Source organism: Mesoplodon bidens (assembly GCF_964165515.1).
Source record: "Mesoplodon bidens genome assembly, chromosome: X".
Classification (NCBI taxonomy): Eukaryota; Metazoa; Chordata; class Mammalia; order Artiodactyla; family Ziphiidae; genus Mesoplodon; species Mesoplodon bidens.
The window spans coordinates 106,285,697-106,309,201 of NC_138163.1; the positions used below are offsets into that span (position 1 = coordinate 106,285,697).

The window sequence follows — 23,505 nt, forward strand, 5'->3', positions numbered from 1 at the left end:
GAAAGAGAGGGGAAGGGGGAAGGAGAGGAGGAAGAGGGAGAGGGGGAAGGAGAGGAGGAGGAGGGAGAGGAGGAAGGAGAAGAAGGGGAGGAGGAGGAAGGAGAGGAGGAGGGGGAGGGGCAGGAAGCAGACGGGGAGGGAGAAGAGAAGGAAGAAGGAGGAGAAGAGGAAGAAAGAGAGGGGGAGGAGGAGGGAGAGGGGGAAGGAGAGGAAGAGGATGAGGGGGAGGGGCAGGAAGCAGAGGGGAAGGGAGAAGAGGGGGAAGAAGGAGGAGAAGAGGAAGAAGGAGAGGGGGAGGAGGAAGGAGGAGAGGAGGAGGGAGAAGGGGAAGGAGAAGGGGAAGAGGAGGAAGGAGAGGAGGAGGGGCAGGAAGCAGAGGGGGAGGGAGAGGAGGAGGAAGAAGGAGGAGAAGAGGAAGAAAGAGAGGGGGAGGAGGAGGGAGAGGGGGAAGGAGAGGAAGAGGGGGAGGGGGAGGGGCAGGAAGCAGAGGGGAAGGGAGAAGAGGGGGAAGAAGGAGGAGAAGAGGAAGAAGGAGAGTGGGAGGAGGGGGAAGGAGAGGAGGAGGGAGAGGGGGAAGGCAAGGAAAGGGAAAAGAAGGAGGGGGCAGTGAGGGAGAGGAAAGAGGAAGAAAACAGCAGGAGAGAAGGGGAGAAGGAAGAAGAGGAGGACGATGAGGAAGAGGAGGGAAAGTACCAGGAGAGAGGCAATGAAGAAAGTGGAAGGCAGGGAAGACAGGGTGGTGGAAGAGAATCCAGCAAAGGGAGCAAGATGAGAGGATCTGTGAAATATGACAAGGATAAAACATATCCCAAAAAGTTTATTACTAACAGGGAAGGAAAGGGGAAAGAGCATGAAGTACAGAGGTTCAAAATGCCAGTGCAGTCAAAACAACTCTTAGAAAATGGGCCACCAGGTTCCAAAACATTTTGGAATAATGTATTACCACATTATTTGGAATTGAAGTAACAAACTTTAAATCTGACCTGATTATGTCCAGCCAAACAACTTGAACACATTATGAAGAATAGGCACTCATTCTGTTATATTGATTTTATGTCATGGTTACCTTACCTGTGGTACAGTAGAAACGGATAAAGATAACTTGAGGCACTGGTAAATTTTGGCTTCTCTTAAACTAATATTTTGGTGTATTTTCCCCCGAATTATAAATATATAACTAGAAAATATCAAAAGGTCATAGTATATAATTAATATTATTATTCCTCATTAAAGACGGTTTTAGGAAACAGGAGTATATTGTACAAGCATTTTGTGTATACAAGTAAGTCCCTTTAAAAATGGCACAGATCTTTAAGGGTTATAAAAACGTCTAATTTCTTATAACTATGTTAGCATAGTTTTTTCAGTCTATGATTACAGTTTCCCTACCGTATAGAATAATTTTATAAGAATGGGTGGTATTCTAAAGCTAAAATGAGGAATTCACATTTAAAAAAAAAATAGTGCTGTCTTTTTACCTTTTATGTGTCCTTTTTGCAGCAATCTACAAAGTGACAGCTGGGTTCAGAACTTAGACTCTAATGTCTCTTTTAGTTACTGTTTGGTAAATGACAGAATATCTAATGAAATGGAGATGAACGTATATTGTAAAAGTATGAAAAACTTTAAGTATTTATTGCCAAGCAAAGCTACTCATTGGGCTTCAGTTTCCTTATTTGTAAAATAGAATGGATTCGATGATATGATAGCTATAGCCCCTTGTAACTCTTAGATTCTTTCATTCTAACGTTTGTTATTTGCATAAGCAAATTTTTTAAGGAAGAAACATTATACTTTACAATTAATCTAGTTTTCTATGAAATGTTCTTTACTCTTAAAAAGTTATGACACCTTTAATGTCTTTTGTCTTCCGTAGTTCTGTGCTTCTAAAGCTCCTATCGTTTCTGAGCTTTCACTGTACTGTCAGACCTTCATTCCCAGTACTGCCATTCCCAGTGTCTATTACTTACCTTCAACGTATTCTTCATTCACTATTCTGTAATTCTCTGTTTGCTGCTTGTCAGAATGTTTCAAGTAAAATAAAAATTAAATGTATACAGTCAGTAGTCGTCTGTGAAAAGAGAAACTAATATTAGATATTGAATTTTAGAGAGGCTAGATTTCCACTAGAGTAATTCCGTTGTATGTAGTGCAGCTAGTTTGTTTCATTATTGTTTATTCATAGCTTTCCTTCCCCAGTCCTTTCTATATCTTAGACATGAGGAATGTCTTATACTTTCTTTTATCAAGGAGGATTGTGATGGTAAACATCCTGTGAATTTTGTGTAGTTGAATTCTTTGCACATTTGATTTTTCATGAGTGAGGAAGAATATGAGGAGAAAGACTAGGATAGGAAGTGAAGAAATTCCTAGGAGCAGTTATAAATTTTGTCTTAGCTGCAAGGCTCTCTGGTAGCTTCCACTAACTAACCAAATATGCGGATTTGGCATTGCAGTGTTCTAGCAAATTCTACCGCATTCATTAGTGTTAGTAGAATTGAATTAATACCTTGATTAAAATGTATGTGCTGTGTTGTTAAATCTAGTGCAAAACGTGGTTATCTTAGAAGTAGACTTAAGATTAGATAAGATGGATGACAGAAGTGGAGTTCATAAAGGAAAAACCTCCAAGGAGATGAGAAACTCTTAAACTCAAGTTACCAATGTTAAAGCTATGGGCATTCATCTTCCACTAAAGAGATAATCAGCCGGAAATACTGAAATGATGTTCTTAAAATATGTGCATCTCAGAATTTGAACCAGTCTAGATAACCAATTGTAAACAGCATTTCTTACCCATTTCTTCACATTTCCCTGGCCCCAAAAAATTTTTTATGCTCTTTTAGAAGCAGTAATTCATGCATGCCTGGTACTCTGGTCAAAAGAGCACTGGCCTAGTCATTTTCAGACCTGAATTAATAGTTGGTTAAGTAGATTGGAATAACTAGTTCCTCTTTATTGTCCCCATCTTCTGGTTGATCATGCTTTTACTGTAGTTTATCAGTGATCATTTTTGAGGCAAGTGTGAGTTGTATATGTAGAATCCATTGAATTACAGTTTCAAATGAGGACTCTGGCAGAAAAATAAGGTAAGCTACAAAGGAGTACCACAGAAACATCTGCTGCTGCTGACCAGCAGCGCACCAGGTGAGTGCAATGGAAATGTTTTCTATTATTTCACTATAGAAATAAATTTTCTGTATACATGTAGATTAAAAATAAAATGCTACCTCGGAGAAAGGTGCTGTAATTCCTTCCTTCCTTCTTTCCATTGTGAAAGTTAAATGTGATATTATATGCCCAGTACCTGACACATAACTTATAGTTGGTACATATTATTCAGTCGACAAATATTTATGTACCAAGCACCAAAAAGGGAACAGAAGCTACCCCGAATCAGGTGGATCTCAAGAAGTGAGGGCTGCTTACAATCAACTTCCTGTGCCCCTCTAACCTATCAGGGATGTTAGGTAGGTATAGATTTCTTGAAAGAACACCAGGTAAAAGGAGTTGCTATGACTCTGCCTTAACCTGCTTAACAGTGCCCTCATGTTTCCTGATACCCCCATGTTATTAGCCAAGACTGCCCAAAGATAAAAATATGATTTGAAAACAAATCTATGGCTTTCCTCCATTAAATCCCTTAGTTAATAAGAAGGAAGTGCTTTTTATAAGATATGGCTCCTGATCTCAAGGAATTCTTGGCTGTTTCTACAGGCTGACCAGAAAATTTACCAGCACAGTAGAGTGCTTCAGGGGTGGCATTTCAGCTGCCACTCGGAAAAACAAGGAAAGGGCTTCCTGGGAGTGATGGTGAAACATGAACTGAGTCACGAAAAGTAAAACCTAAAAGAGGGGGCAGGGTAATGAGAGCCAGGCTGACGGAAGCCAGGAGAGTGTTTCAGTGTGACTGCAGCCTAGAGTATCCTTTGACCTGGATAGAGGGGCACAAGAGCTTCTGTGTTTGTAAAAGGTGTTAAAAAAAGAGTAAGATGATCACACTTGGGCTTTTGTAGCATCATTCTGGCAGCAATATGGAGGGTGGATTAGAAGGGAACAGGACCAGGGTCAGGGATAGCAGTCAGAAGGCAGTTACAGTAGACCAGGCAGAGACTGAAGAAGGGCTGCACTAGGACAGTGGGATGGAGAGTTGCGGACATGTATTACTGAGAGAGATTTGAGGATAGAATTGGAGAGCTTAGTACGGATATGGAGCTTGGAGGGAGGTAAAGTCCAAGCTTTTCTTATTTCTGGCTTGGAGAGTTGGGAAGAAGGAGTGCCATTCACGGAGACTGAGAACTGAGGAGTAGGGGCAGATTGAGGAGACTGCTTGGGGGCTTGTTGGTCCAGGAGATGTTCAGCAGGCAGTTATACATCTGGGTCTGGAGCTCAGGGAAGATGCTGAGTATCAGCGGCTTATAAATGTAGTTAAAAACTGTGGATTTGAATGAGAGGCAACATTCGTATTGTGAAAAGAGAACTGAAGAGAATTCAGGGAAACATCAGCAGGTAAGGGGAGGTTGAAAAAGGGAAGCCTGAGAAGGAGGAAGGGTAAGAACACTTTCTAAGAAACAGAGGGGCCCCCAAAGCCAAGGAAGAAGGAGCAGTGGAGGGCTGCAGAGAGGGTCTGGGGCAGAGCCCACGTTGACATCAAAGAGTGAACTCCAGGAAGTCCACTTTTCAGAGACATAGAATCAGAACTAGATTTTGAGAAATAAACATCAAAGCTCTACTGGCATATTTCTCAATTTAGGAAGGGAGATGTATGTTCCAGAGACTTTGGTGCTCTGGGGGGGAAAATTCTAAATTTTTATTTGCTGTTATTATATACGATGGTACATAAGAATAGGGTATTGCTGAAGTGAGCTTATCAACAAAAAAGAGGAGTATGCAATGCTTTAAATATCAGTGGGTGGGGCGGGGTGGTGAGGAAACAACTCTGAGGGCAGCCATTATGGTCTGCAAATTATTTGGGCAGAGTTTGGTTCAGAGCATGGGCTCTATAGTCTAGTAGGGCTGAGTTCCAAACCCAGCCCTTCACTGATTAGCTAAGTGGACACCTGGAAAAGTTTTTTTTTTTTTTAACCTTTCTGAGTCTTATATCCCTCTTTTAGTAAAGGGGGGGGGGATCTTTTGATATTTACATTAGTTAACACATGGAACATGTTAGGGGTACTCAGCAAATGCTTACCTGCATCACTCTAATTATCCTCTCTGATCATACCTACCAAGTCAGGTACAGTGCTACCCTCATGAATCTCCAAGTCACTGGCTGATGTGCATGAGTTTAATTTAGTTTCGTGTGCCTGTAAACCTTACTTTTGTTTAAATACAGCGTAGCAGCCCCCAAAAAATTAGCTTATGGAAGTAGATCCATGGGAATGAAATGGATAATAATAACCCTTAAATATCGGGTAGAGTGAAACTATCATTACACACCATACATGGGTCAAATACTGCCCCTCAACATTTGAACCACGACGAAAGGCTGATGGTACTCACACGGTTAGCCTAAATTTAGATATTAGTGCTGTCACGGGACCACAGATTTCCCTCTGTATCCTAATGTTTTTATCACATAGTTAAAAAATAATTCGCACGTAAAGTGTAATCATGGATCATGCATTTGTTTAAGATAACGAGAAAGATAAATCATCTAAGGAAAAAGAGGGGGAAAATGATAGAGTAAAACTGAAAACAAGAATAAAACTGTGAACCAGCAAGATGTTCTGTACCCTGAGCACTACATTCATTTTTGCAGGCCACTTATCAGAGTCAAACTGTAATATATTTGGTGATAAAAATACAGGAATGAAGTAAGGGATTGGCACACAGAAAGAAGGGAAAGTTTAGAGATTATAAAGTAGTGTCATTAGAAGTGAAGAATGAGAAGTCACAACTGGCAGCCCATGGGTGCAGTCTGGCCTGCAGACTTATTTTGTTTGGTGTACATGGTGATTTTTTAAACATTTGAATCAGATGCCAACATTGAAATACCAGGAGATTTTACATTGAAAAAAATGTTTTTCCAGACTTCTCTTGGAAAACCTGAGGGTCTAGGAATATCTTGCCCTGTGGCAACACTGGCCTGTAGCCCAGCTGAGGCCACCCCCCACTTCCCTGCCATCCAGGGGCTGCTCCTGACAGGCCTTCTTCCCTCGCTTGCTCTGGCTACCGGGCACCTGGCAGAGAATAAAGGGATGTGTACGAGAAGGTAGAGCAAAGAAGTGTACATTTTAAGTGAACTATTTTCTATTGATAAGATCTGAGACATGGCAAAAAGAATCCAAACTTCTTGTTTTTTGACAGTCCTCAATGCATACTTGGGATTCTATCTTTTTATAGAATGGCCTTTATAAAATCACTTATATACAAATACTTATTGTTTGCTCATATTATTTTCTCTGTAAACAATCTTTCTCATCTTGATACAAACCCTCCTAGGTAGGTGTTGCTAATGTCATTTTTCCATTTTACAGATAGACTGAAATACATTAAGTAGGTACCTTGCTCAGGCCAAAAGTAGTAGAGCAAGGCTTTGGAAAACAGTCTTTAGGTCTTTGTATTTAGTGCCCTTCCCACTCTCCACGCCTGCCTCAGTGATGTCTAGTGTAGTTAAAACGTGAACTTATATGTTAGCTCTTCTTGTCCTAAAAAAAAAATACCTTGAAATTGAGATTTTGAAATATACACTTTCCACCCGATGACTTAGATATGAAGTTTTATGCTCTGTTTAACTTGTTTGGAAAACATTTTCTACCCATTGTGACATTGAGGCATGTCATGAATCCAGAATTGTAGCACAAAATTTTACACTTTATAGTCTTTAACTTGAAAAAAAAATTCTTTTGACGTTAATACGTAGACAAGTATATATCTCATACATGTATAGCTCAATGTATTTTCCACAAACTGAACACACCCATATAGTCAACATCCAGATCAAGGAAAAGCACAGTGTCAGCTCCCTAGAAGCTCCCCTTCAATCCCCTTCCAGCCATTTCCCATCCCCCACCCCCTCCAGGGTGACCACTAGGCAGACTTCTGATAGCAATCTCTAGTTTTTAAAGCATACAATGTAATTGTTTCTTAAGCAAACTGAAACCTCATGGGGAACATTTGGTTTCTTGGTATTTCCCATAAGAAATGTAAAAAGTGTTGCCCTGGGCCAGACCAAAGACTGCAGCTCCCCATGCTGTGTCTGACCAATGAAATAAGGGTCCTTTGGTGGAAGCCAGGCCCATTCACTTCTTCCCTGGGATCCTAACACCAGATGCACTTCCACTGACCACTCCAGATTACCTCTTTACATTATATGTGGTTCTGGTGACAAGAATGTATTTAAACTTTATCCTTTCTTTTTATAAAATGACAGTATTCTGCCAGTCTCCTAAATTGTTTCAGTTTGAAGGTAAGTGCTATATGTGACTTAAAGTAGTTGTCCAGATATATGTAGATTAATTTTAAATGTGCTTAATTAAGTACAAAGTGTCATGATTGATGATGTGATTTCTACGGCAGTTGCCATTTTCTAAGAGCTTTCTCAAACTTCGAAAGTGATATAGTTTATTGTTGATATAGATCTACATGAAGTTAATGAGTAAAATTGTAGTTCATTATAAAAAAGATGTTTTGCTTATTTCTAAAATAAGCTATAACTCCATGTTTCTTTTTATAATAGCATGATGTCCTATGGTTACATTAATACCTTAGTAAACTAGCGCAACTGGAATTGACCCAGGTCCTAGATTAGCCAAACTGTCCAAGTAATGAGGACTTTGATAGAATACAGCTCACTGACCCTCCCTCTGGGAGATAAGTGGGCAGAGTCTGAAATTCTCTGTCTCAGGAGCTCTGTTCTTTCTAGTTGGCCTTCATATATGTACATTTATGAATACATCTGTTTATCAGGCCTAAGTCTTAAATCTAGTAATCTTGCTTCCCATTCCCTTCCAAAGTAGAATGATCTCTGATCATTTTAGCTACCCGTAACGTGCATTTGGCTAGCCATGATATATGTCACTTAGAGGGGAAATCATGCAGAAGAAAAAGAAAGCTTTAGAAGTTCTTGGTAAATGGTAGCTACCTTGTTGTTAACCTTACCCAACCTAAACTTGTAGCACATCCTTTAATGTAACTCTCTACCCTGGTACCCTGTTCCCTTCTCCCACATTCCCCTCCTGAGTGCACTGCCTCATGACCTTGATTAACCTAAGTTAAGCCCTCCCAGAGTAACTTCTGAAACTCTTTCTTAAATCTCAAGGCTTCACTTCCAGATTGCTTGTCCTCAGTGGGAATGCTATTAGGCCATACCCTTAGTGCTGTTGGCCTGAGGATGCCACTTATGTGTTTTACTAAGGTGTGAAATACAAACACGTTCTCTCCCTAGCCTGAACTCTCACAATTTGTATTTTTGCTAGAAAAAAAGGTGAGCTAATTATTAGAGACATTCTTTTCAAACCACCCAGTAAAGATTCTGTTGGGTGTCAGGCTTATCCTTAGCCAAATAGCCACTAGGAAGGTGACCATGAGAAGCTAGTTACGGTGTTGAAGGGATATAAAGGGCATATATGGTTTCAGGCAAATATGGCTAAGGTGAACTTTGTAAAAACATTCTTCAAGGGAGTGAATGGCACAGATTGCTTACTGTGTCACCTATTTTAGGGGTCATTATGCCTTTAGTGAAGTGCATAAATGAAAAGCATAGGAAAAAAATCCAATAAAGAGTCCAGTCTCTTAATGACAATAAATAAGCAGTTTTCCACCCAAAATATGAAATGACAAAAAAAACCCCTCAGTATAGAATAAAGGGTAAAACTAGTATTTTCTGCTTTTACTTAATAAGCATTACATGATTTATTACCAGTCTATCAAATCCATAGACAGGCTGTTTTATAATTTGGATTAGCTGGACAGGAGCCAGATGGACTACGTTCTCGCTCTGTCTGGTTTTCCATCTGCTTTAAATAACCAAGAGCAAACAATTTAAAGTGCCTATGTCCCTTTATCCTTTTCCCAGAATGTAAGTAATTATAGTTACCTCTCTCTTGTGAATATTGGTGAATTGTACTTCTGAAGTGATTTTAAATCCTTTTGTTTTGGAAAATGAACATAATATATACATATGATTATGTTATAATGCTACAGTAGATAGAAAGCTTTTTAACTTCTCTAATATTGAAAAGCATTCTTTTGAGACAGCCCAGAAAGCATTTTGTTTTTCCATTTTAACCTTACCATAGGTGGTAAAAAGAACTTTGGGAACCCTAGTCATTGAAAATGTTGAAATAGAGTAACATGCATGAAATCCTTGGTAATATAGTAACTTGATATGCAGCATGGATTATTCAGTATTTTATTTCTTTGACTTTAATATTTGAATTCATAGTCTATATGTTCTTTGAGATGGTATAAATTGTTTACGACAGCAATATCAAATCTCTGTTTTTTAAAGAAGAAAATTTTAACTCTTCCCTGATCATCAATTTTGTCACAGGATCACGAATTTTCAGAATATGATGAGCCAGAAGACGTGCATGAGGAAATTAAGGAATATCTAGAAGGCGAGAAGAAAGCTACAGGAGACAATAAAAGTGTTCCTGCAGACAACCACAGTGAAACCGACAACTCAGTTAAAAAGGTATTGACAGCCATTGAAAAGGTATGATGATAAGTGCTTAAATCCCAAGACTCTGCCCAAGAGAAAGCATATGGGTCCCCTGGTCTCTGCAGAGGGCAGATTCCAGCTTCCTTGGAGAACAGAAATATTTCCATGAATAACTTTGTTCATGTGCTATAGGACAAGCTTTGACACATTTATGAATCAGACACTCTTTTTTCTCTAGCATTCTTTCCACATTTCTTGGTAGCATTCTGTTCTTCAAATGAATGGAAATCAATTGATATGGGCCAGTTTAGTACACTCTTGACAAATTAACCAAGAAGTTCAGCCCCAGGTCCTTGAAATGATAAAATTACAACGTTAGGAGCCCAGTACTAGTGGCAGAAATGGGATGCGTATGTGCACACATACGTGTGTATATTTACATGGACATGGACAAATGAAAGTTGTTCACAGCAGTGTTAGAGGTTGTTATCAGTTCTGCAGAGATGTGGTATAGAAGAAAGTATTCATAGGAGGAATGGGAGGAGGCCTCACTGAGGAAGAGAAAGCCACCCTGAAAGTGGAGCTAGGGATGCCAAAAACATCTCTTCCATTTGGCAGATATACCTAAGAGTGACCCTGCTAGGAGACAGTTGGTAGGTTTGAAATCATTCGTTTGTTAGCACTACTCTGGATTCATTTCAGAGGTATGGAATTCAGAAACCCAAACTGAATGATACTGTATTGATTCATTTTCATTTCATTTTTTGGACCTCTTGCAAAGAGCTCTGAGTTAATCCTGCCTTCTCATTGATGAAACACTATCATCACTGGTCTGTGCAAGGTGCTTCTCTCTTTATTTAAATTGATTCCCTTTGAGCCTCATTCCCCTTTTCCCTAACATAGCCAACCACTGAAACATGCTTGTCCTTTTATTTGAATGTGTAATTGTAAAACGTGTTGTTGTTTTGTGTGTTTTTTTTTCAATTTACAAAATGGTATTGTGCTAAAGAGGTCATTCTGTTCCTTGCTTCTTTCTTTTTCCAAGACTCCTTCCTCTCACTGAGGAAAACGTATGTTCTAGCAGTTATTGTTTTCTTTCGGAGGGAGGGAACGATGGAACTTCCCTGGTGGTGCAGTGGTTAAGACTCCACGCTCCCAACGCAGGGGGCCCGGGTCCAATCCCTGGTCAGGGAACTAGGTTCCGCATGCAAGCTGCAACTAAGGAGCCCACATGCCGCAACTAAGGAACCTGCCTGCCACAACTAAGACCTGCCACAAGCACAACCAAATAAATAAATATTAAATGTTAAAAAAAAAGAGGGAGGAAAAGATTCTATTTTATAAAGAACATTTATGAGTTCCAGTTATGGTGATCCCTGAAATTCTTTAGCATAGGATTCATTAAACTCCAATTTGACATTATAAAATGTTGAGCTAATTCCTATACCAATTAATGTTCCTGAATCTTCTTTGAGTAGAATTCTTAAATATACAATTCTTGTTAATTATACGATTTTTTTAAGGGAACTGTATTTACTTACTTATTTATTTATTTATTTTAAAATTTATGGCTGAACTGGGCCTTCGTTGCCGCACAGGCTTTCTTTTGTTGTGGCAAGCGGAGGCTACTCTTCATTGTGGTGCGTGGGTTTCTCATTGCAGTGGATTCTCTTATTGCGGAGCACAGGCCCTAGGCACATGGGCTTCATTAGTTGTGGCACGGTGGCTCAGTAGCTGTGGCTCACGGGCTCTAGAGCGCAGGCTCAGTAGTTGTGGCGCATGGGCTTAGATGCTCCGCGGCATGTGGGATCCTCCCAGACCAGGGCTCGAACCCATGTCCCCTGCATTGGCAGGTGGATTCTTAACCACTGTGCCACCGGGGAAGCCCTAATCATGCAATTTTAAGCTAGGAAAGACATTAGCAATCACCCAGCGTTTAAGGCAAGAGTCTTGCAAAGGGAAGTAATTGTCACATGTTTATGTTGTTAGCTAGAGACTGACTCTAGAACCCTGCTTAAAACCAAGACTAGGTTTTCTAGCTCAGCACAAATATGTTTTTTATTATATTGTTTCTTTATTGTTTATAGGACACAAAAGCCAACCGAGAGGAATGGGCCATTCATGAATACAGTGAAAATCCAAAAGGTGTGAGCACATTTGACTTTAAAAGCATACTTTTAAAAAGGCTAGATGCAGGGCTTCCCTGGTGGCACAGTGGTTGAGAGTCCGCCTGCCGATGCAGGGGACATGGGTTCGTGCCCCGGTCCGGGAGGATCCCACATGCCGCGGAGCGGCTAGGCCCGTGAGCCATGGCTGCTGAGCCTGCGCGTCCGGAGCCTGTGCTCCGCAATGGGAGAGGCCACAACAGTTAGAGGCCCGCGTACCGCAAAAAAAAAAAAAAAGTAGATACATAAAATACTACGTTCATATGTACATACAGATATTTATGCATATGTGTGCTGTAACCAAAGAATTATGACTTACACGTATGTATTCTATTTTACACTTTTTATTGTCACATGACCCTCATAATAAGCTATGAAATATGTGACACAGGTTTATGTGTTCTCATTGATCACCGCCACAGCTTCTTCATGGCTGCTCATGTGTCAGTGTTAAGTGGTTTAGAACAGCCTTTTTACTACTTTTTTTTTCAATCAGTATTATTAAGTTGGGCTTTTGTCCCAGATCTTGATATATATGTCTGGTGAGCACTGCCAGACCCCATCGCTGATGTCCAGGCTGGTCTAGAGCCACAGCAGGCCATCCAGTTATTTCCCCCCGAGACCAGACCTGAGTCTTTGATCTTACCACAGGCATTTCAGGGGAGTCCTTTCCCAAGCCTCGCTGTTGGTGTCAGAGAACAGGTGCCACAGAACAGAGTAGATTGTGACTGCCCTTGGGACCTACAGTTTCTACACCCAAATCATTGGTGCTTTTGCTATATGACCCCTATATTATGTTTCCACACCATCACATCACAGTGGACCTTTTGCTGCGATGTCATTACAAATAACTGTCTGTAGTAGTGGATATCTGATCAGAACTTAAGCAGAAGAAGGAATAGTTCCCTTAATACATTTTTCCTTCTAACTTCTGCAAAAAGAGTAGTAAGTTTTAGAATATTTTAAGCAAAATGTTAAAATATTTGTCATCTCTAAGTATTCTTAGCATATAACCTAAAGTGTTAAAAAGAAATTAAATGTAAGATTTAAGTTGTTGATAATATAAAATTAGAAGAATGCATATGCTTCATGAGTCTACTTTAAAGATCATTATTCAACTATATAACATGTGGATTAATTTGAAATACCAAAAAAATGACATGTCCATTTGGGTACAAATAATTTCATTACAATGAGGTTAATTTTTTTAAAAGGTAATTTATATTTTACAGAAGTCTTCCCTAACATTTACTGTTAACTTTTGCTATACTTGGTACTGGTCATCTAAACATTTACAGCATTGGTCAGGTCATTCTGAGATTTTTGCCTTAATTTTTCAGGAAATATGCAGTTGTCCACTACTCTTCAGTATTACCCCATAATTCATGGTTGATAGAGTTTCACTGAAAGCCTCAGGACTTTTCTTTTTCTCATTAGTTAGAAAAAATATTTCTAAATATATCCTATCATAGGAAATATGCATGATCGTGCAAAGAGCAGTCCTTCAGAAATCCTGGAAGATAGTAAATCAACAAAAAAATCAAAGAAGGTAAGTGAAATGAATTTTTCATTTTAGTGTTAAGGCTAAAGTATTGAATTGCTTCTACTACTTTTTATATGGTTATCCACATAATTTAACTCCCTTAATATGGGTTTTGATGACTCAAGAACATGTGACGAATTTCAGGTGATGTTTCACATTTTTAACGTGCATGTTTACTTATTGAATTATGATTCAGATTGCTCTGCAAAAATGTAATAGCATGTTCCTTTCAATCCTCATGCATACTGATTCATCATACAATAAAAGATATGTAAAAGAACTCTACTGCTTAAATTATAAGAGTATAGTATCCCGGGAGTCTAGAAGAGAGTAAGGCAAAGCCAAGAAATAGGATGAATGAAAAAATAAAGATGACTGTGCTTAGAAAACATTACAACATGCTACTCCAGTCTCTCCTAGTACCTGTTTTGGAGTTGTTACAAGTCTGATGGATACGTTTCTTCTTCTTGGAAGTAAATTACTCTTTCCACTTACAGAAAAACTTTATTTAATCATGAGATTACATTGCCAGGTAGAAGTGTTAGGAGGTAACATGGAAGACAAGAAAAACGAAAAGCCTCGTTAATTCTTATTCAACTTAGGTGTCAGCTTAAATGTCTTTTCCACACAGAGGCCTTTTGTAACCAGCAGCACTTATATAAATTATTATGTCCCATTATTATTCTCTCACAGAGCACCCTTTTCTCATACTTCTTAGTATTTGTCACAGTTTGCAATTACATAGTCATTTGTATATTCATTTACTTTATGTCTGTATCTCCCCACTGGCCTTCAGCTCCTTGGGGACATAAACTATTTTCTGTTTCACTTTCTAGTGTATCCTTAGCACTTATCACAGTTCCTGGTAAATGGTAGATGCTCAGTAAACATTTTTGGTTGACAATGGATTGTAAAATGTGAGGGGGTAAGAAAGAGGAAAGGATGAAGGTAAAACCAGGAGCCGCCCTTAGGGTAGTAAACAGCCTGTTTTTTGCCATCTTTGTAGGTATATGCCACTCTGAAATTCCTTTCAGAATTACTTCAGAAATTTCAGAAGTTATTTTAGCCCAAATCTCCATATTGTTATCTTTTACTAAAAATTACTTCATTACTATTTTTATCTTTATAAAATAATAAGTTTGGATTACCATACCCAAAAGATGTCTGTGACCTGGCTCAAAGGACACTTCGGAATTATTATCCTTCTTAGAATTATAACATGCATCGCTAGAACATTTCATCAAGGTTTAAGAACTTTTTAGATTCTCCGTCTAGTAGAACAGAACATTTAACAGATATTCCACCAGTATACTTCATAGTGTTCCTGTGAAAACTCTTTTCACTTACAAAGAGCTCAGGGAAAGAGTCTGGAAAAGAAAATCAAATCTGAGGGAGAGGGATGAAAAGTAAAGGAGTCAGGAGACCTAAGAACCTAAGGGGAGGAAAAGTGAAATGAAGCAGCAGAAAAAAATATTTGAAACACACCTCTGACCAAATGAAAATGCATATTGTAGAATATGTGGTCGAGTTTAGGGAACTTTTCAGCCTCTCCCGTCTTCAGCATTGTCCATAGTTGGTAGGATTTGGATACGCAGGACAGGAGAGGCCGGAGCCAGGGAAGGCATGCTGTGTGGCAGGCACCTACAGTAGCATCAGGGAGCCGCGCCAGTCCATGGGACAAAGGTGAGGCCAGGCCAGGATACAGAGTGCCAGGCTGACAAATTCAGTCCTAAACTTTGATTCTGCTTAAATTCTCATTTATACCTAATGGAAAAATATAATTCAGTAAGTATGCATTTCCTTGCATAAAGAAAAGAAAAAGTATTAAAAATTATATTTTAAAAGTCAAGCAGTAATAAATGTATTTCCTACTTAAAGAATAGTCTGTTATTCTATATATTTTAAAAAGGAAATAGATGATTTAGATGAGATTTTTTTCAATCATTCCCACATAATATATTTTAATCTACAATGTCTCTAACCTATTTATTACCATCTAAGCCAAACAAATCAAACTGTTTTTAAAACATGGAAAATAAATGATGCATTAACTCATATCAAGATAAGCATGTGTTTGAAATTTTACATCCCCTCCTTTAATTAGACAGCCACTCCGAAGGTAATTAAAAAAAAAAAGAAATAAGTACACTCTTGGTCTCTACAAGACAGAATTCTCCATTGAATTTTGTTTTGATGATTTTAAATGTTTCAGATAGCCAGGTTAGGACCCATAATTTTAATTGGTGGCAGAGATCTTTTGATTGTTATATTTGGAAATCGCCAAATATTGCTTTTCCAAACTGTAGCAAATTTGAATCCACAGTTAGCCGCTAAGAAAAATGTGTTATTGGCTTAATTTCCACCTAAGTAAGGTACTGAAAAAAGTAGTAAGCTTTTTAGCTATTAATAATAATTTCTTCCCACCATGGTATTAGTTTATTCATGTGTTTATTTAGCATGTATTTACTGGGTGCCTCTTACGTGCTAGGCACAAGGCTAAAGGCTGCAGATAGGTTAAAAATCCAGTGCCACCCCTCAGAAACTAGCTAGAATATGGCGGATTCCGGGATAGTTCCCCATGCCAGTTCACAGTCAATAGATTTCTTATTCATTGTCACTACCATAAATACAAGAGGCTGAGATGAGGATTTCTCCATCAAAAATTATGCCTGTGGATTCTTGCCTTTCCTGACGGCTTCCTTTTCTCTGATGCTAAGCTTTATTCACCGTGGCAGCACAACACAGCACGTTTGCCCCAAGTACACAGTTAGCTTTACTCTATTGTGAGGAAAATCTGAGGTCATTTATACATATGGTATCCTGTTGCTGTCAGTTTTTTCAGGCTTAATACCTGAGACTATCTCTTTCGGACGCACCCAATAATTACTCCCCTGCTTTTTAAAAATAGCTTTATTACACAGATCTACTAGAGAATGGACTTGAGGATATGGGGAGGGGGAAGGGTAAGCTGTGACAAAGCAAAAGAGCGGCATGGACATATATACACTACCAAATGTAAGGTAGCTAGCTAGTGGGAAGCAGCCGCATAGCACAGGGAGATCAGCTCGGTGCTTTGTGACCGCCTGGAGGGGTGGGATAGGGAGGGCAGGAGGGAGATGCAAAAGGGAGGGGATATGGGAACATATGTATATGTATAACTGATTAAATTTGCTAAATTAAAAATAAATAAATAAATAAATAAATAAATAAAAATAGCTTTATTTAGGTATAATTGACCTATAATGAACTACACATATTTGAAGTATATAATCTGATTAGTTTTGACATACATATACAGCTGTGAAAGCATAATCACAATCAAGAGAGTGAACAGCGCCATTATCAGCAGAAGGTTCTTTGTGCCTCTCTGTGATCCCTGTCTACACCCCACATCCCCCTGCTGTACTCAGCAAATAACTGATACTGTTTTGAGATTCATCCATGCATGTATCAATAGTTCATTCCTTTATATTGCTGAGTGGTATTCTATTTTGAGTTAATTTCTCATATGGTAAAGGTATGGATTGAAGTTCTTTTTTTTGCATATGGACATCCCATTGTTCTAGCACCATTTGTTGAAAAGATTTTTAAAAAGCCTGTCCTCTACTGAATTGCCTTCATACCTTTGTCAGAAAGCAATTGACTTTTTATGTGTGAGCCTATTTCTGGACTCTGTATTCTGTTCCTTCAATCTGTTTATCTTGTGCCAGTATCACACTGTCTTGATTACTGTAGCTTTGATATAACTCTTGAAATCAGGAACTGTTAGTCCTCCAACTTTGCTCCTTTTCACACTTGTTTTGGCTATTCTAGACCCTTTGCACTTCCATGTGAATTTTTATAATCAGTTTGTCAATTAGTGAAAAAAATGCCTGCTGGGATTTTGATTTGGCATGGTTTTTGAATCTACAGATAAACTTGGGAAGAATTAACATTTTAACAATATTAAGTCTCCTAATTCATGAATATGACATTTGTCTTCATTTACTGATGTCTTCTCAAATTTCCTTTAGCAACATTGTTGAATGTTTCTTAACATGGAAGTTGAGATCACTGATTTGAGACCTTTCTTATTTTCTATTATAGGCTTTTGTGTTATAAATTTCCCCTGAAGTACTTGATATGTTGTGTTTTCATTTTCATTCAGTTCAGAATACTTTCTAATTTCCCCTTTGATTTCTTCTTTGACTCATGCGTTATTTAATTTCAATGTTGCTGGAGATTTTTCCAGTGATCTTTCTGTTATTACTTTCTAATTTAATTACATTGTAATTGGAGAACATACTTAATATGAATTGATTCCTTTTAAATTTATTGAGAAACATTTTATGGCCCAGAATCAAGTTTATCTTGGTAAATGTTCATTTGAGAAGAAGGTTGAGAAGAATCCTGTTGTTGGGTGGAGTGTTCTATCAGTGACAATTAAGTCAAGTTGGTTGATAGTGTTGTTCAAGTCTTCTCCATCCTTCCTGATTATCTGTCTACTTGTTCTATTATTAAAAGAGAGGTATTAAAATCCCTGACTATAAATTGAGAATTTGTCTAATTTCCCTTGTACTTCTATTAATTTTTGCTTTATGTATCTTAAAGCTGTTATTTGGTTCTATAATGTTTAGAATTATTACCTGCTCTAATTAATTGACCCCTTCATCATTATGAAATGACCTTCTTTATAGCCAGTGATAGTCTTTGCTCTAAAAGCTACTTGATCTGATAATATATAGCCACTTTAGCTTTCTTTGGATTAGAGTTATCATCTTTTAACATACTTTTACTTTTAACCCATTTGTGATTATACATTTGAAGTACATTTGATTTAGGCAGCAGGCAGATGGATCTTGCTTCTTTTTTTTTCTAACATCTTTATTGGAGTATAATTCTTTTACAATGGTGTGTTAGTTTCTGCTGTATAACAAAGTGAGTCAGCTATACATAAACATATATCCCCATATCTCCTCCCTCTTACATCTCCCTCCAACTATCCCCATCCCATCCCTCTAGGTGGACACAAAGCACTGAGCTGATCTCCCTGTGCTATGTGGCTGCTTCCCACTAGCTATCTATTTTACATTTGGTAATGTATATATGTCCATGCCACTCTCTCACTTTGTCCCAGCTTACCCTTCCCGCTCCCCATGTACTCAAGTCCACTCTCTACGTCTGTGTCCATCCACCTCACTACAAATAACTCAGTTTCATTTCTTTTTATGGTGGAGTAATACTCCATTGTATACATGTGCCACATCTTCTTTATCCCTTCATCTGTTGATGGACACGTAGGTTGCTTCCATGTCCTGGCTATTGTAAATAGAGCTGTGATAAACACTGTGGTACCTGACTCTTTTTGAATTATGCTTTTCTCAGGGTATATGCCCAGTAGTGGGATTGCTGGGTCGTATGGTAATTGTATTCTTAGTTTTTTAAGGAACCTCCATACTGTTCTCCATAGTGGCTGTACCAATTCACATTCCCACCAGCAGTGCAAGAGTGTTCCCTTTCCTCCACACCCTCTCCAGCATTTATTGTCTGTAGATTTTTTGATGATGGCCATACTGACTGGTGTGAGGTGATACCTCATTGTAGTTTGGATTTGCATTTCTCTAATGATTAGTGATGTTGAGCATCCTTTCATGTGTTTCTGGCAATCTGGATATCTTCTTTGGAGAAATGTCTATTTAGGCCTTCTGCCCATTTTTGGATTAGGTTGTTTGTTTTTTTGATATTGAGCTACATGAGCTGCCTGTATATTTTGGAGATTAATTCTTTGTCAGTTGCTTCGTTTGCAAATATTTTCTCCCATTCTGAGGGTTGTCTTTTGGTCTTGTTTATGGTTTCCTTTGCTGTGCAAAAGCTTTGAAGTTTCTTTAGGTCCCATTTGTTTATTTTTGTTTTTATTTCCATTTCTCTAGGAGGTGGGTCCAAAAGGATCTTGCTGTGATTTCTGACAATAGAGTGTTCTGCCTATGTTTTCCTCTAAGAGTTTGATAGTGTTTGACCTTACATTTAGGTCTTTAATCCACTTTGAGTTTATTTTTGTGTATGGTGTTAGGGAGTGTTCTAATTTCATTCTTTTACATGTAGCTGTCCAGTTTTCCCAGCACCACTTATTGAAGAGGCTGTCTTTTCTCCATTGTATATTCTTGCCTCCTTTATCAAAGATAAGGTGACCATACGTGTGTAGGTATATCTCTGGGCTTTCTATCCTGTTCCATTGATCTATATTTCTGTTTTTGTGCCAGTCCCATAGTGTCTTGATGACTGTGGCTTTGTAGTATAGTCTGAAGTCAGGGTGCCTGATTCTTCCAGCTCCGTTTTTCTTTCTCAAGATTGCTGTGGCTATTCAGGGTCTTCTATGTTTCCATTCAAATTGTGAAATATTTTTTGTTCTACTTCTGTGAAAAATGCTATTGGTAGTTTGATAGGGATTGCATTGAATTTGTAGATTGCTTTGGGTAGTATAATGATTTTCACAATGTTGATTCTTCCCATCCAAGAACATGGTATATCTCTCCATCTGTTGGTATCATCTTTAATTTCTTCATCAGTGTCTTATAGTTTTCTGCATATAGGTCTTTTGTCTCCACAGGTAGGTTTATACCTAGGTATTTTATTCTTTTTTTCCAATGGTAAATGGGAGTCTTTCCTTAATTTCTCTTTCAGATTTTTCATCATTAGTGTGTAGGAATGCCAGAGATTTCTGTGCATTAATTTTATATCCTGCTACTTTACCAAATTCATTGATCAGCTCTAGCAGTTTTCTGGTAGCATCTTTGGGATTCCCTATGTATAGTATCATGTCGTCTGCAAACAGTGACAGCTTTACTTCTTTTCCGATTTGGATTCCTTTTATTTCTTTTTTTTCTCTGACTGCTGTGGCTAAAACTTCGAAAACTATGTTGAATAATAGTGGTGACAGTGGACAACCTTGTCTTGTTCCTGATCTTAGAGGAAATGGTTTCAGTTTTTCGCCATTGAGAACGATGTTGGCTGCGGGTTTGTCATATATGCCCTATGCCCTTTATTATGTTGAGGTAAGCTCCCTCTATGCCTACTTTCTGGAGGGTTTTTATCATAAATGGGTGTTGAATTTTGTCGAAAGCTTTTACTGCATCTGTTGAGATGATCATATGGTTTTTCTCCTTCAGTTTGTTAATATGGTGTATCACATTGATTGATTTGCATATATTGAAGAAGCCTTGCATTCCTGGGATAAACCCTACTTGATCATTGTGTATGATCCTTTTAATGTACTGTTGGATTCTGTTTGCTAGTATTTTGTTGAGGATTTTTGCATCTATGTTCATCAGTGATATTGGGCTGTAGTTTTCTTTTTTTGTGACATCTTTGTCTGGTTTGTTATCAGGGTGATGGTGGCCTTGTAGAATGAGTTTGGGAGTGTTCCTCCCTCTGCTATATTTTGGAAGAGTTTGAGAAGGATAGGTGTTAGCTCTTCTCTAAATGTTTGATAGAATTAGCCTGTGAAGCCCTCTGGTCCTGGGCTTTTGTTTGTTGCAAGATTTTTAATCACAATCTTAATTTCAGTGCTTGTGATTGGTTTGTTTATACTTTCTGTTTCTTCCTGGTTCAGTCTCAGAAGGTTGTGCTTTTCTAAGAATTTGTCCCTTTCTTCCAGGTTGTCCATTTTATTGGCATATAGTTGCTTGTAGTAATCTCTCATGATCCTTTGTATTTCTGCAGTGTCAGTTGTTACTCCTCATTTTTCATTTCTTTTTTTTTTTTTTTTTTTTTTTTTTGCGGTACACGGGCCTCTCACTGTTGTGGCCTCTCCCGCAGCGGAGCACAGGCTCCGGACGCGCAGGCCCAGCGGCTACGGCTCACGGGCCCAGCCACTCCGCGGCATGTGGGATCTTCCCAGACCAGGGCACGAACCCGTGTCCCCTGCATCGGCAGGTGGACTCTGAACCACTGCGCCACTAGGGAAGCCCCATTTTTCATTTCTAATTCTACTGATTTGAGTCTTCTCCCTTTTTTTCCTTTTGAGTCTGGCTAATGGTTTATCAATTTTGTTTATCTTCTCAAAGAACCAGCTTTCAGTTTTATTGCTCTTAGCTGTTGTTTCCTTCATTTCTTTTTCATTTATTTTTGATCTGATGTTTATGATTTCTTTCCTTTTGCTACCTTTGGGGTTTTTTTGTTCTTCTCTAATTGCTTTAGGTGTAAGGTTACGGTGTTCATTTGAGATGTTTCTTGTTCTTGAGGTAGGATTGTATTGCTATAAACTTCCCTCTTAGAACTGCTTTTGCTGCATCCCACAGGGTTTGGGTCGTCGTGTTTTCATTGTCATTTGTTTCTAGGTATTTTTTTATTTCATCTTTGATTTCTTCAGTGATCTCTTGGTTATTTAGTAGTACATTGTTTAGCCTCCATGTGTTTGTATTTTTGCCAGATTTTTTCCTGTAATTGATATCTAGTCTCATAGCGTTGTGGTCGGAAAAGATACTTGATACGATTTCATTTTTTTTAATTTACCAGTGCTTGATTTGTGACCCAAGTTATGATCTATCCTGGAGAATGTTCCATGAGCACTTGAGAAGAAAGTGTATTCTGTTGTTTTTGGATGGAATGTCCTACAAATATCAATTAAGTCCATCTTGTTTAATGTATCATTTAAAGCTTGTGTTTCTTTCTTTATTTTCATTTTGGATGATCTGTCCATTAGTGAAAGTAGGTTTTTAAAGTCCCCTACTATAATTGTGTTACTGTCAATTTCCCCTTTTATGGCTGTTAACATTTGCTTTATGTATTGAGGTGCTCCTATGTTAGGTGCATAAATATTTACAACTGTTATATCTTCTTCTTGGATTGATCCCTTGATCATTATGTAGTGTCCCTCTTTATCTCTTTGTAGTGTCCTTCTTTGTCTCTTTATTTACTATAATAAAATATATAGTCTTTATTTATTTATTTTTTTTAAGTTTTTTTGCTGTACGTGGGCCTCTCACTGTTGTGGTCTCTCCCGTTGCAGAGCACAGGCTCTGAACACACAGGCTCAGCAGCCATGGCTCACGGGCCCAGCTGCTCCGCGGCATGTGGGATCTTCCCAGACCGGGGCACGAACCTGCGTCCCCTGCATCAGCAGGCGGACTCTCAACCAGTGCGCCACCAGGGAAGCCCTATAGTCTTTATTTTAAAGTCTGTTTTGTCTGATATGAGAATTGCTACTCCAGCTCTCTTTTGATTTCCATTTACATGGAATATCTTTTTCCATCCCCTCACTTTCAGTCTGTATGTATCCCTAGGTCTGAAGTGGGTCTCTTGTAGACAGCATATATACAGGTCTTGTTTTTGTATCCATTCAGCCAGTCTGTGTCTTTTGTTTCTAGCATTTAATTCATTTACATTTAAGGTAGTTATCGATATGTGTGTTCCTATTACCATTTTCTTAATTATTTTGGGTTTGTTATGGTAGGTGTTTTCCTTCTCTTGTGTTTCCTGCTTAGAGAAGTTCCTTTAGCATTTCTTGTAAAGCTGGTTTGGTGGTGCTGAATTCTCTTAGCTTTTGCTTGTCTGTAAAGGTTTTAATTTCTCCATCGAATCTGAATTGAGATCCTTGCTGGGTAGAGTAATCTTGGTTTTAGGTTTTTCTCTTTCATCACTTTAACTATGTCCTGCCACTCCCTTCTGGCTTGCAGAGTTTCTGCTGAAAGATCAGCTGTTAACCTTATGGGGATTCCCTTGTATGTTATTTGTTGCTTTTCCCTTGCTGCTTTTAGTATTTTTTCTTTGTATTTAATTTTTGATAGTTTGATTAATATGTGTCTTGCCGTGTTTCTCCTTGGATTTATCCTGTATGGGACTCTGCGCTTCCTGGACTTGATTGACTATGTCCTTTCCCATATTAGGGAAGTTTTCAACTATAATCTCTTCAAATATTTTCTCAGTCCCTTTCCTTTTCTCTTCTTCTTCTGGGACCCCTATAATTCAAACGTTGGTGCGTTTAATGTTGTCCCAGAGGTCTCTGAGACTGTCCTCAATTCTTTTCATTCTTTTTTGTTTATTCTGCTCTGTGGTAGTTATTTCCACTATTTTATCTTCCAGGTCACTTATCCATTCTTCTGCCTCAGTTATTCTGCTATTGATTCCTTCTAGAGAATGTTTAATTTCATTTATTGTGTTGTTCATCATTGTTTGTTTGCTCTTTAGTTCTTCTAGGTCCTTGTTAAGCGTTT

At 38.5% G+C, this 23,505-nt stretch overlaps 1 protein-coding gene across 1 annotated transcript in view; it reads left to right on the forward strand.

Moving 5' to 3' along the window:
* RPGR (retinitis pigmentosa GTPase regulator) overlaps positions 1-23,505 on the forward strand; it is a 66,384-nt gene that overhangs the window by 37,769 nt on the left and 5,110 nt on the right. Inside the window, exons 15-17 of the mRNA XM_081222091.1 lie at positions 9,497-9,640; positions 11,695-11,752; positions 13,245-13,321. Of these exons, the coding sequence (XP_081078217.1) occupies positions 9,497-9,640; positions 11,695-11,752; positions 13,245-13,321 (279 nt within the window). The remainder of the gene's footprint in view (positions 1-9,496; positions 9,641-11,694; positions 11,753-13,244; positions 13,322-23,505) is intronic.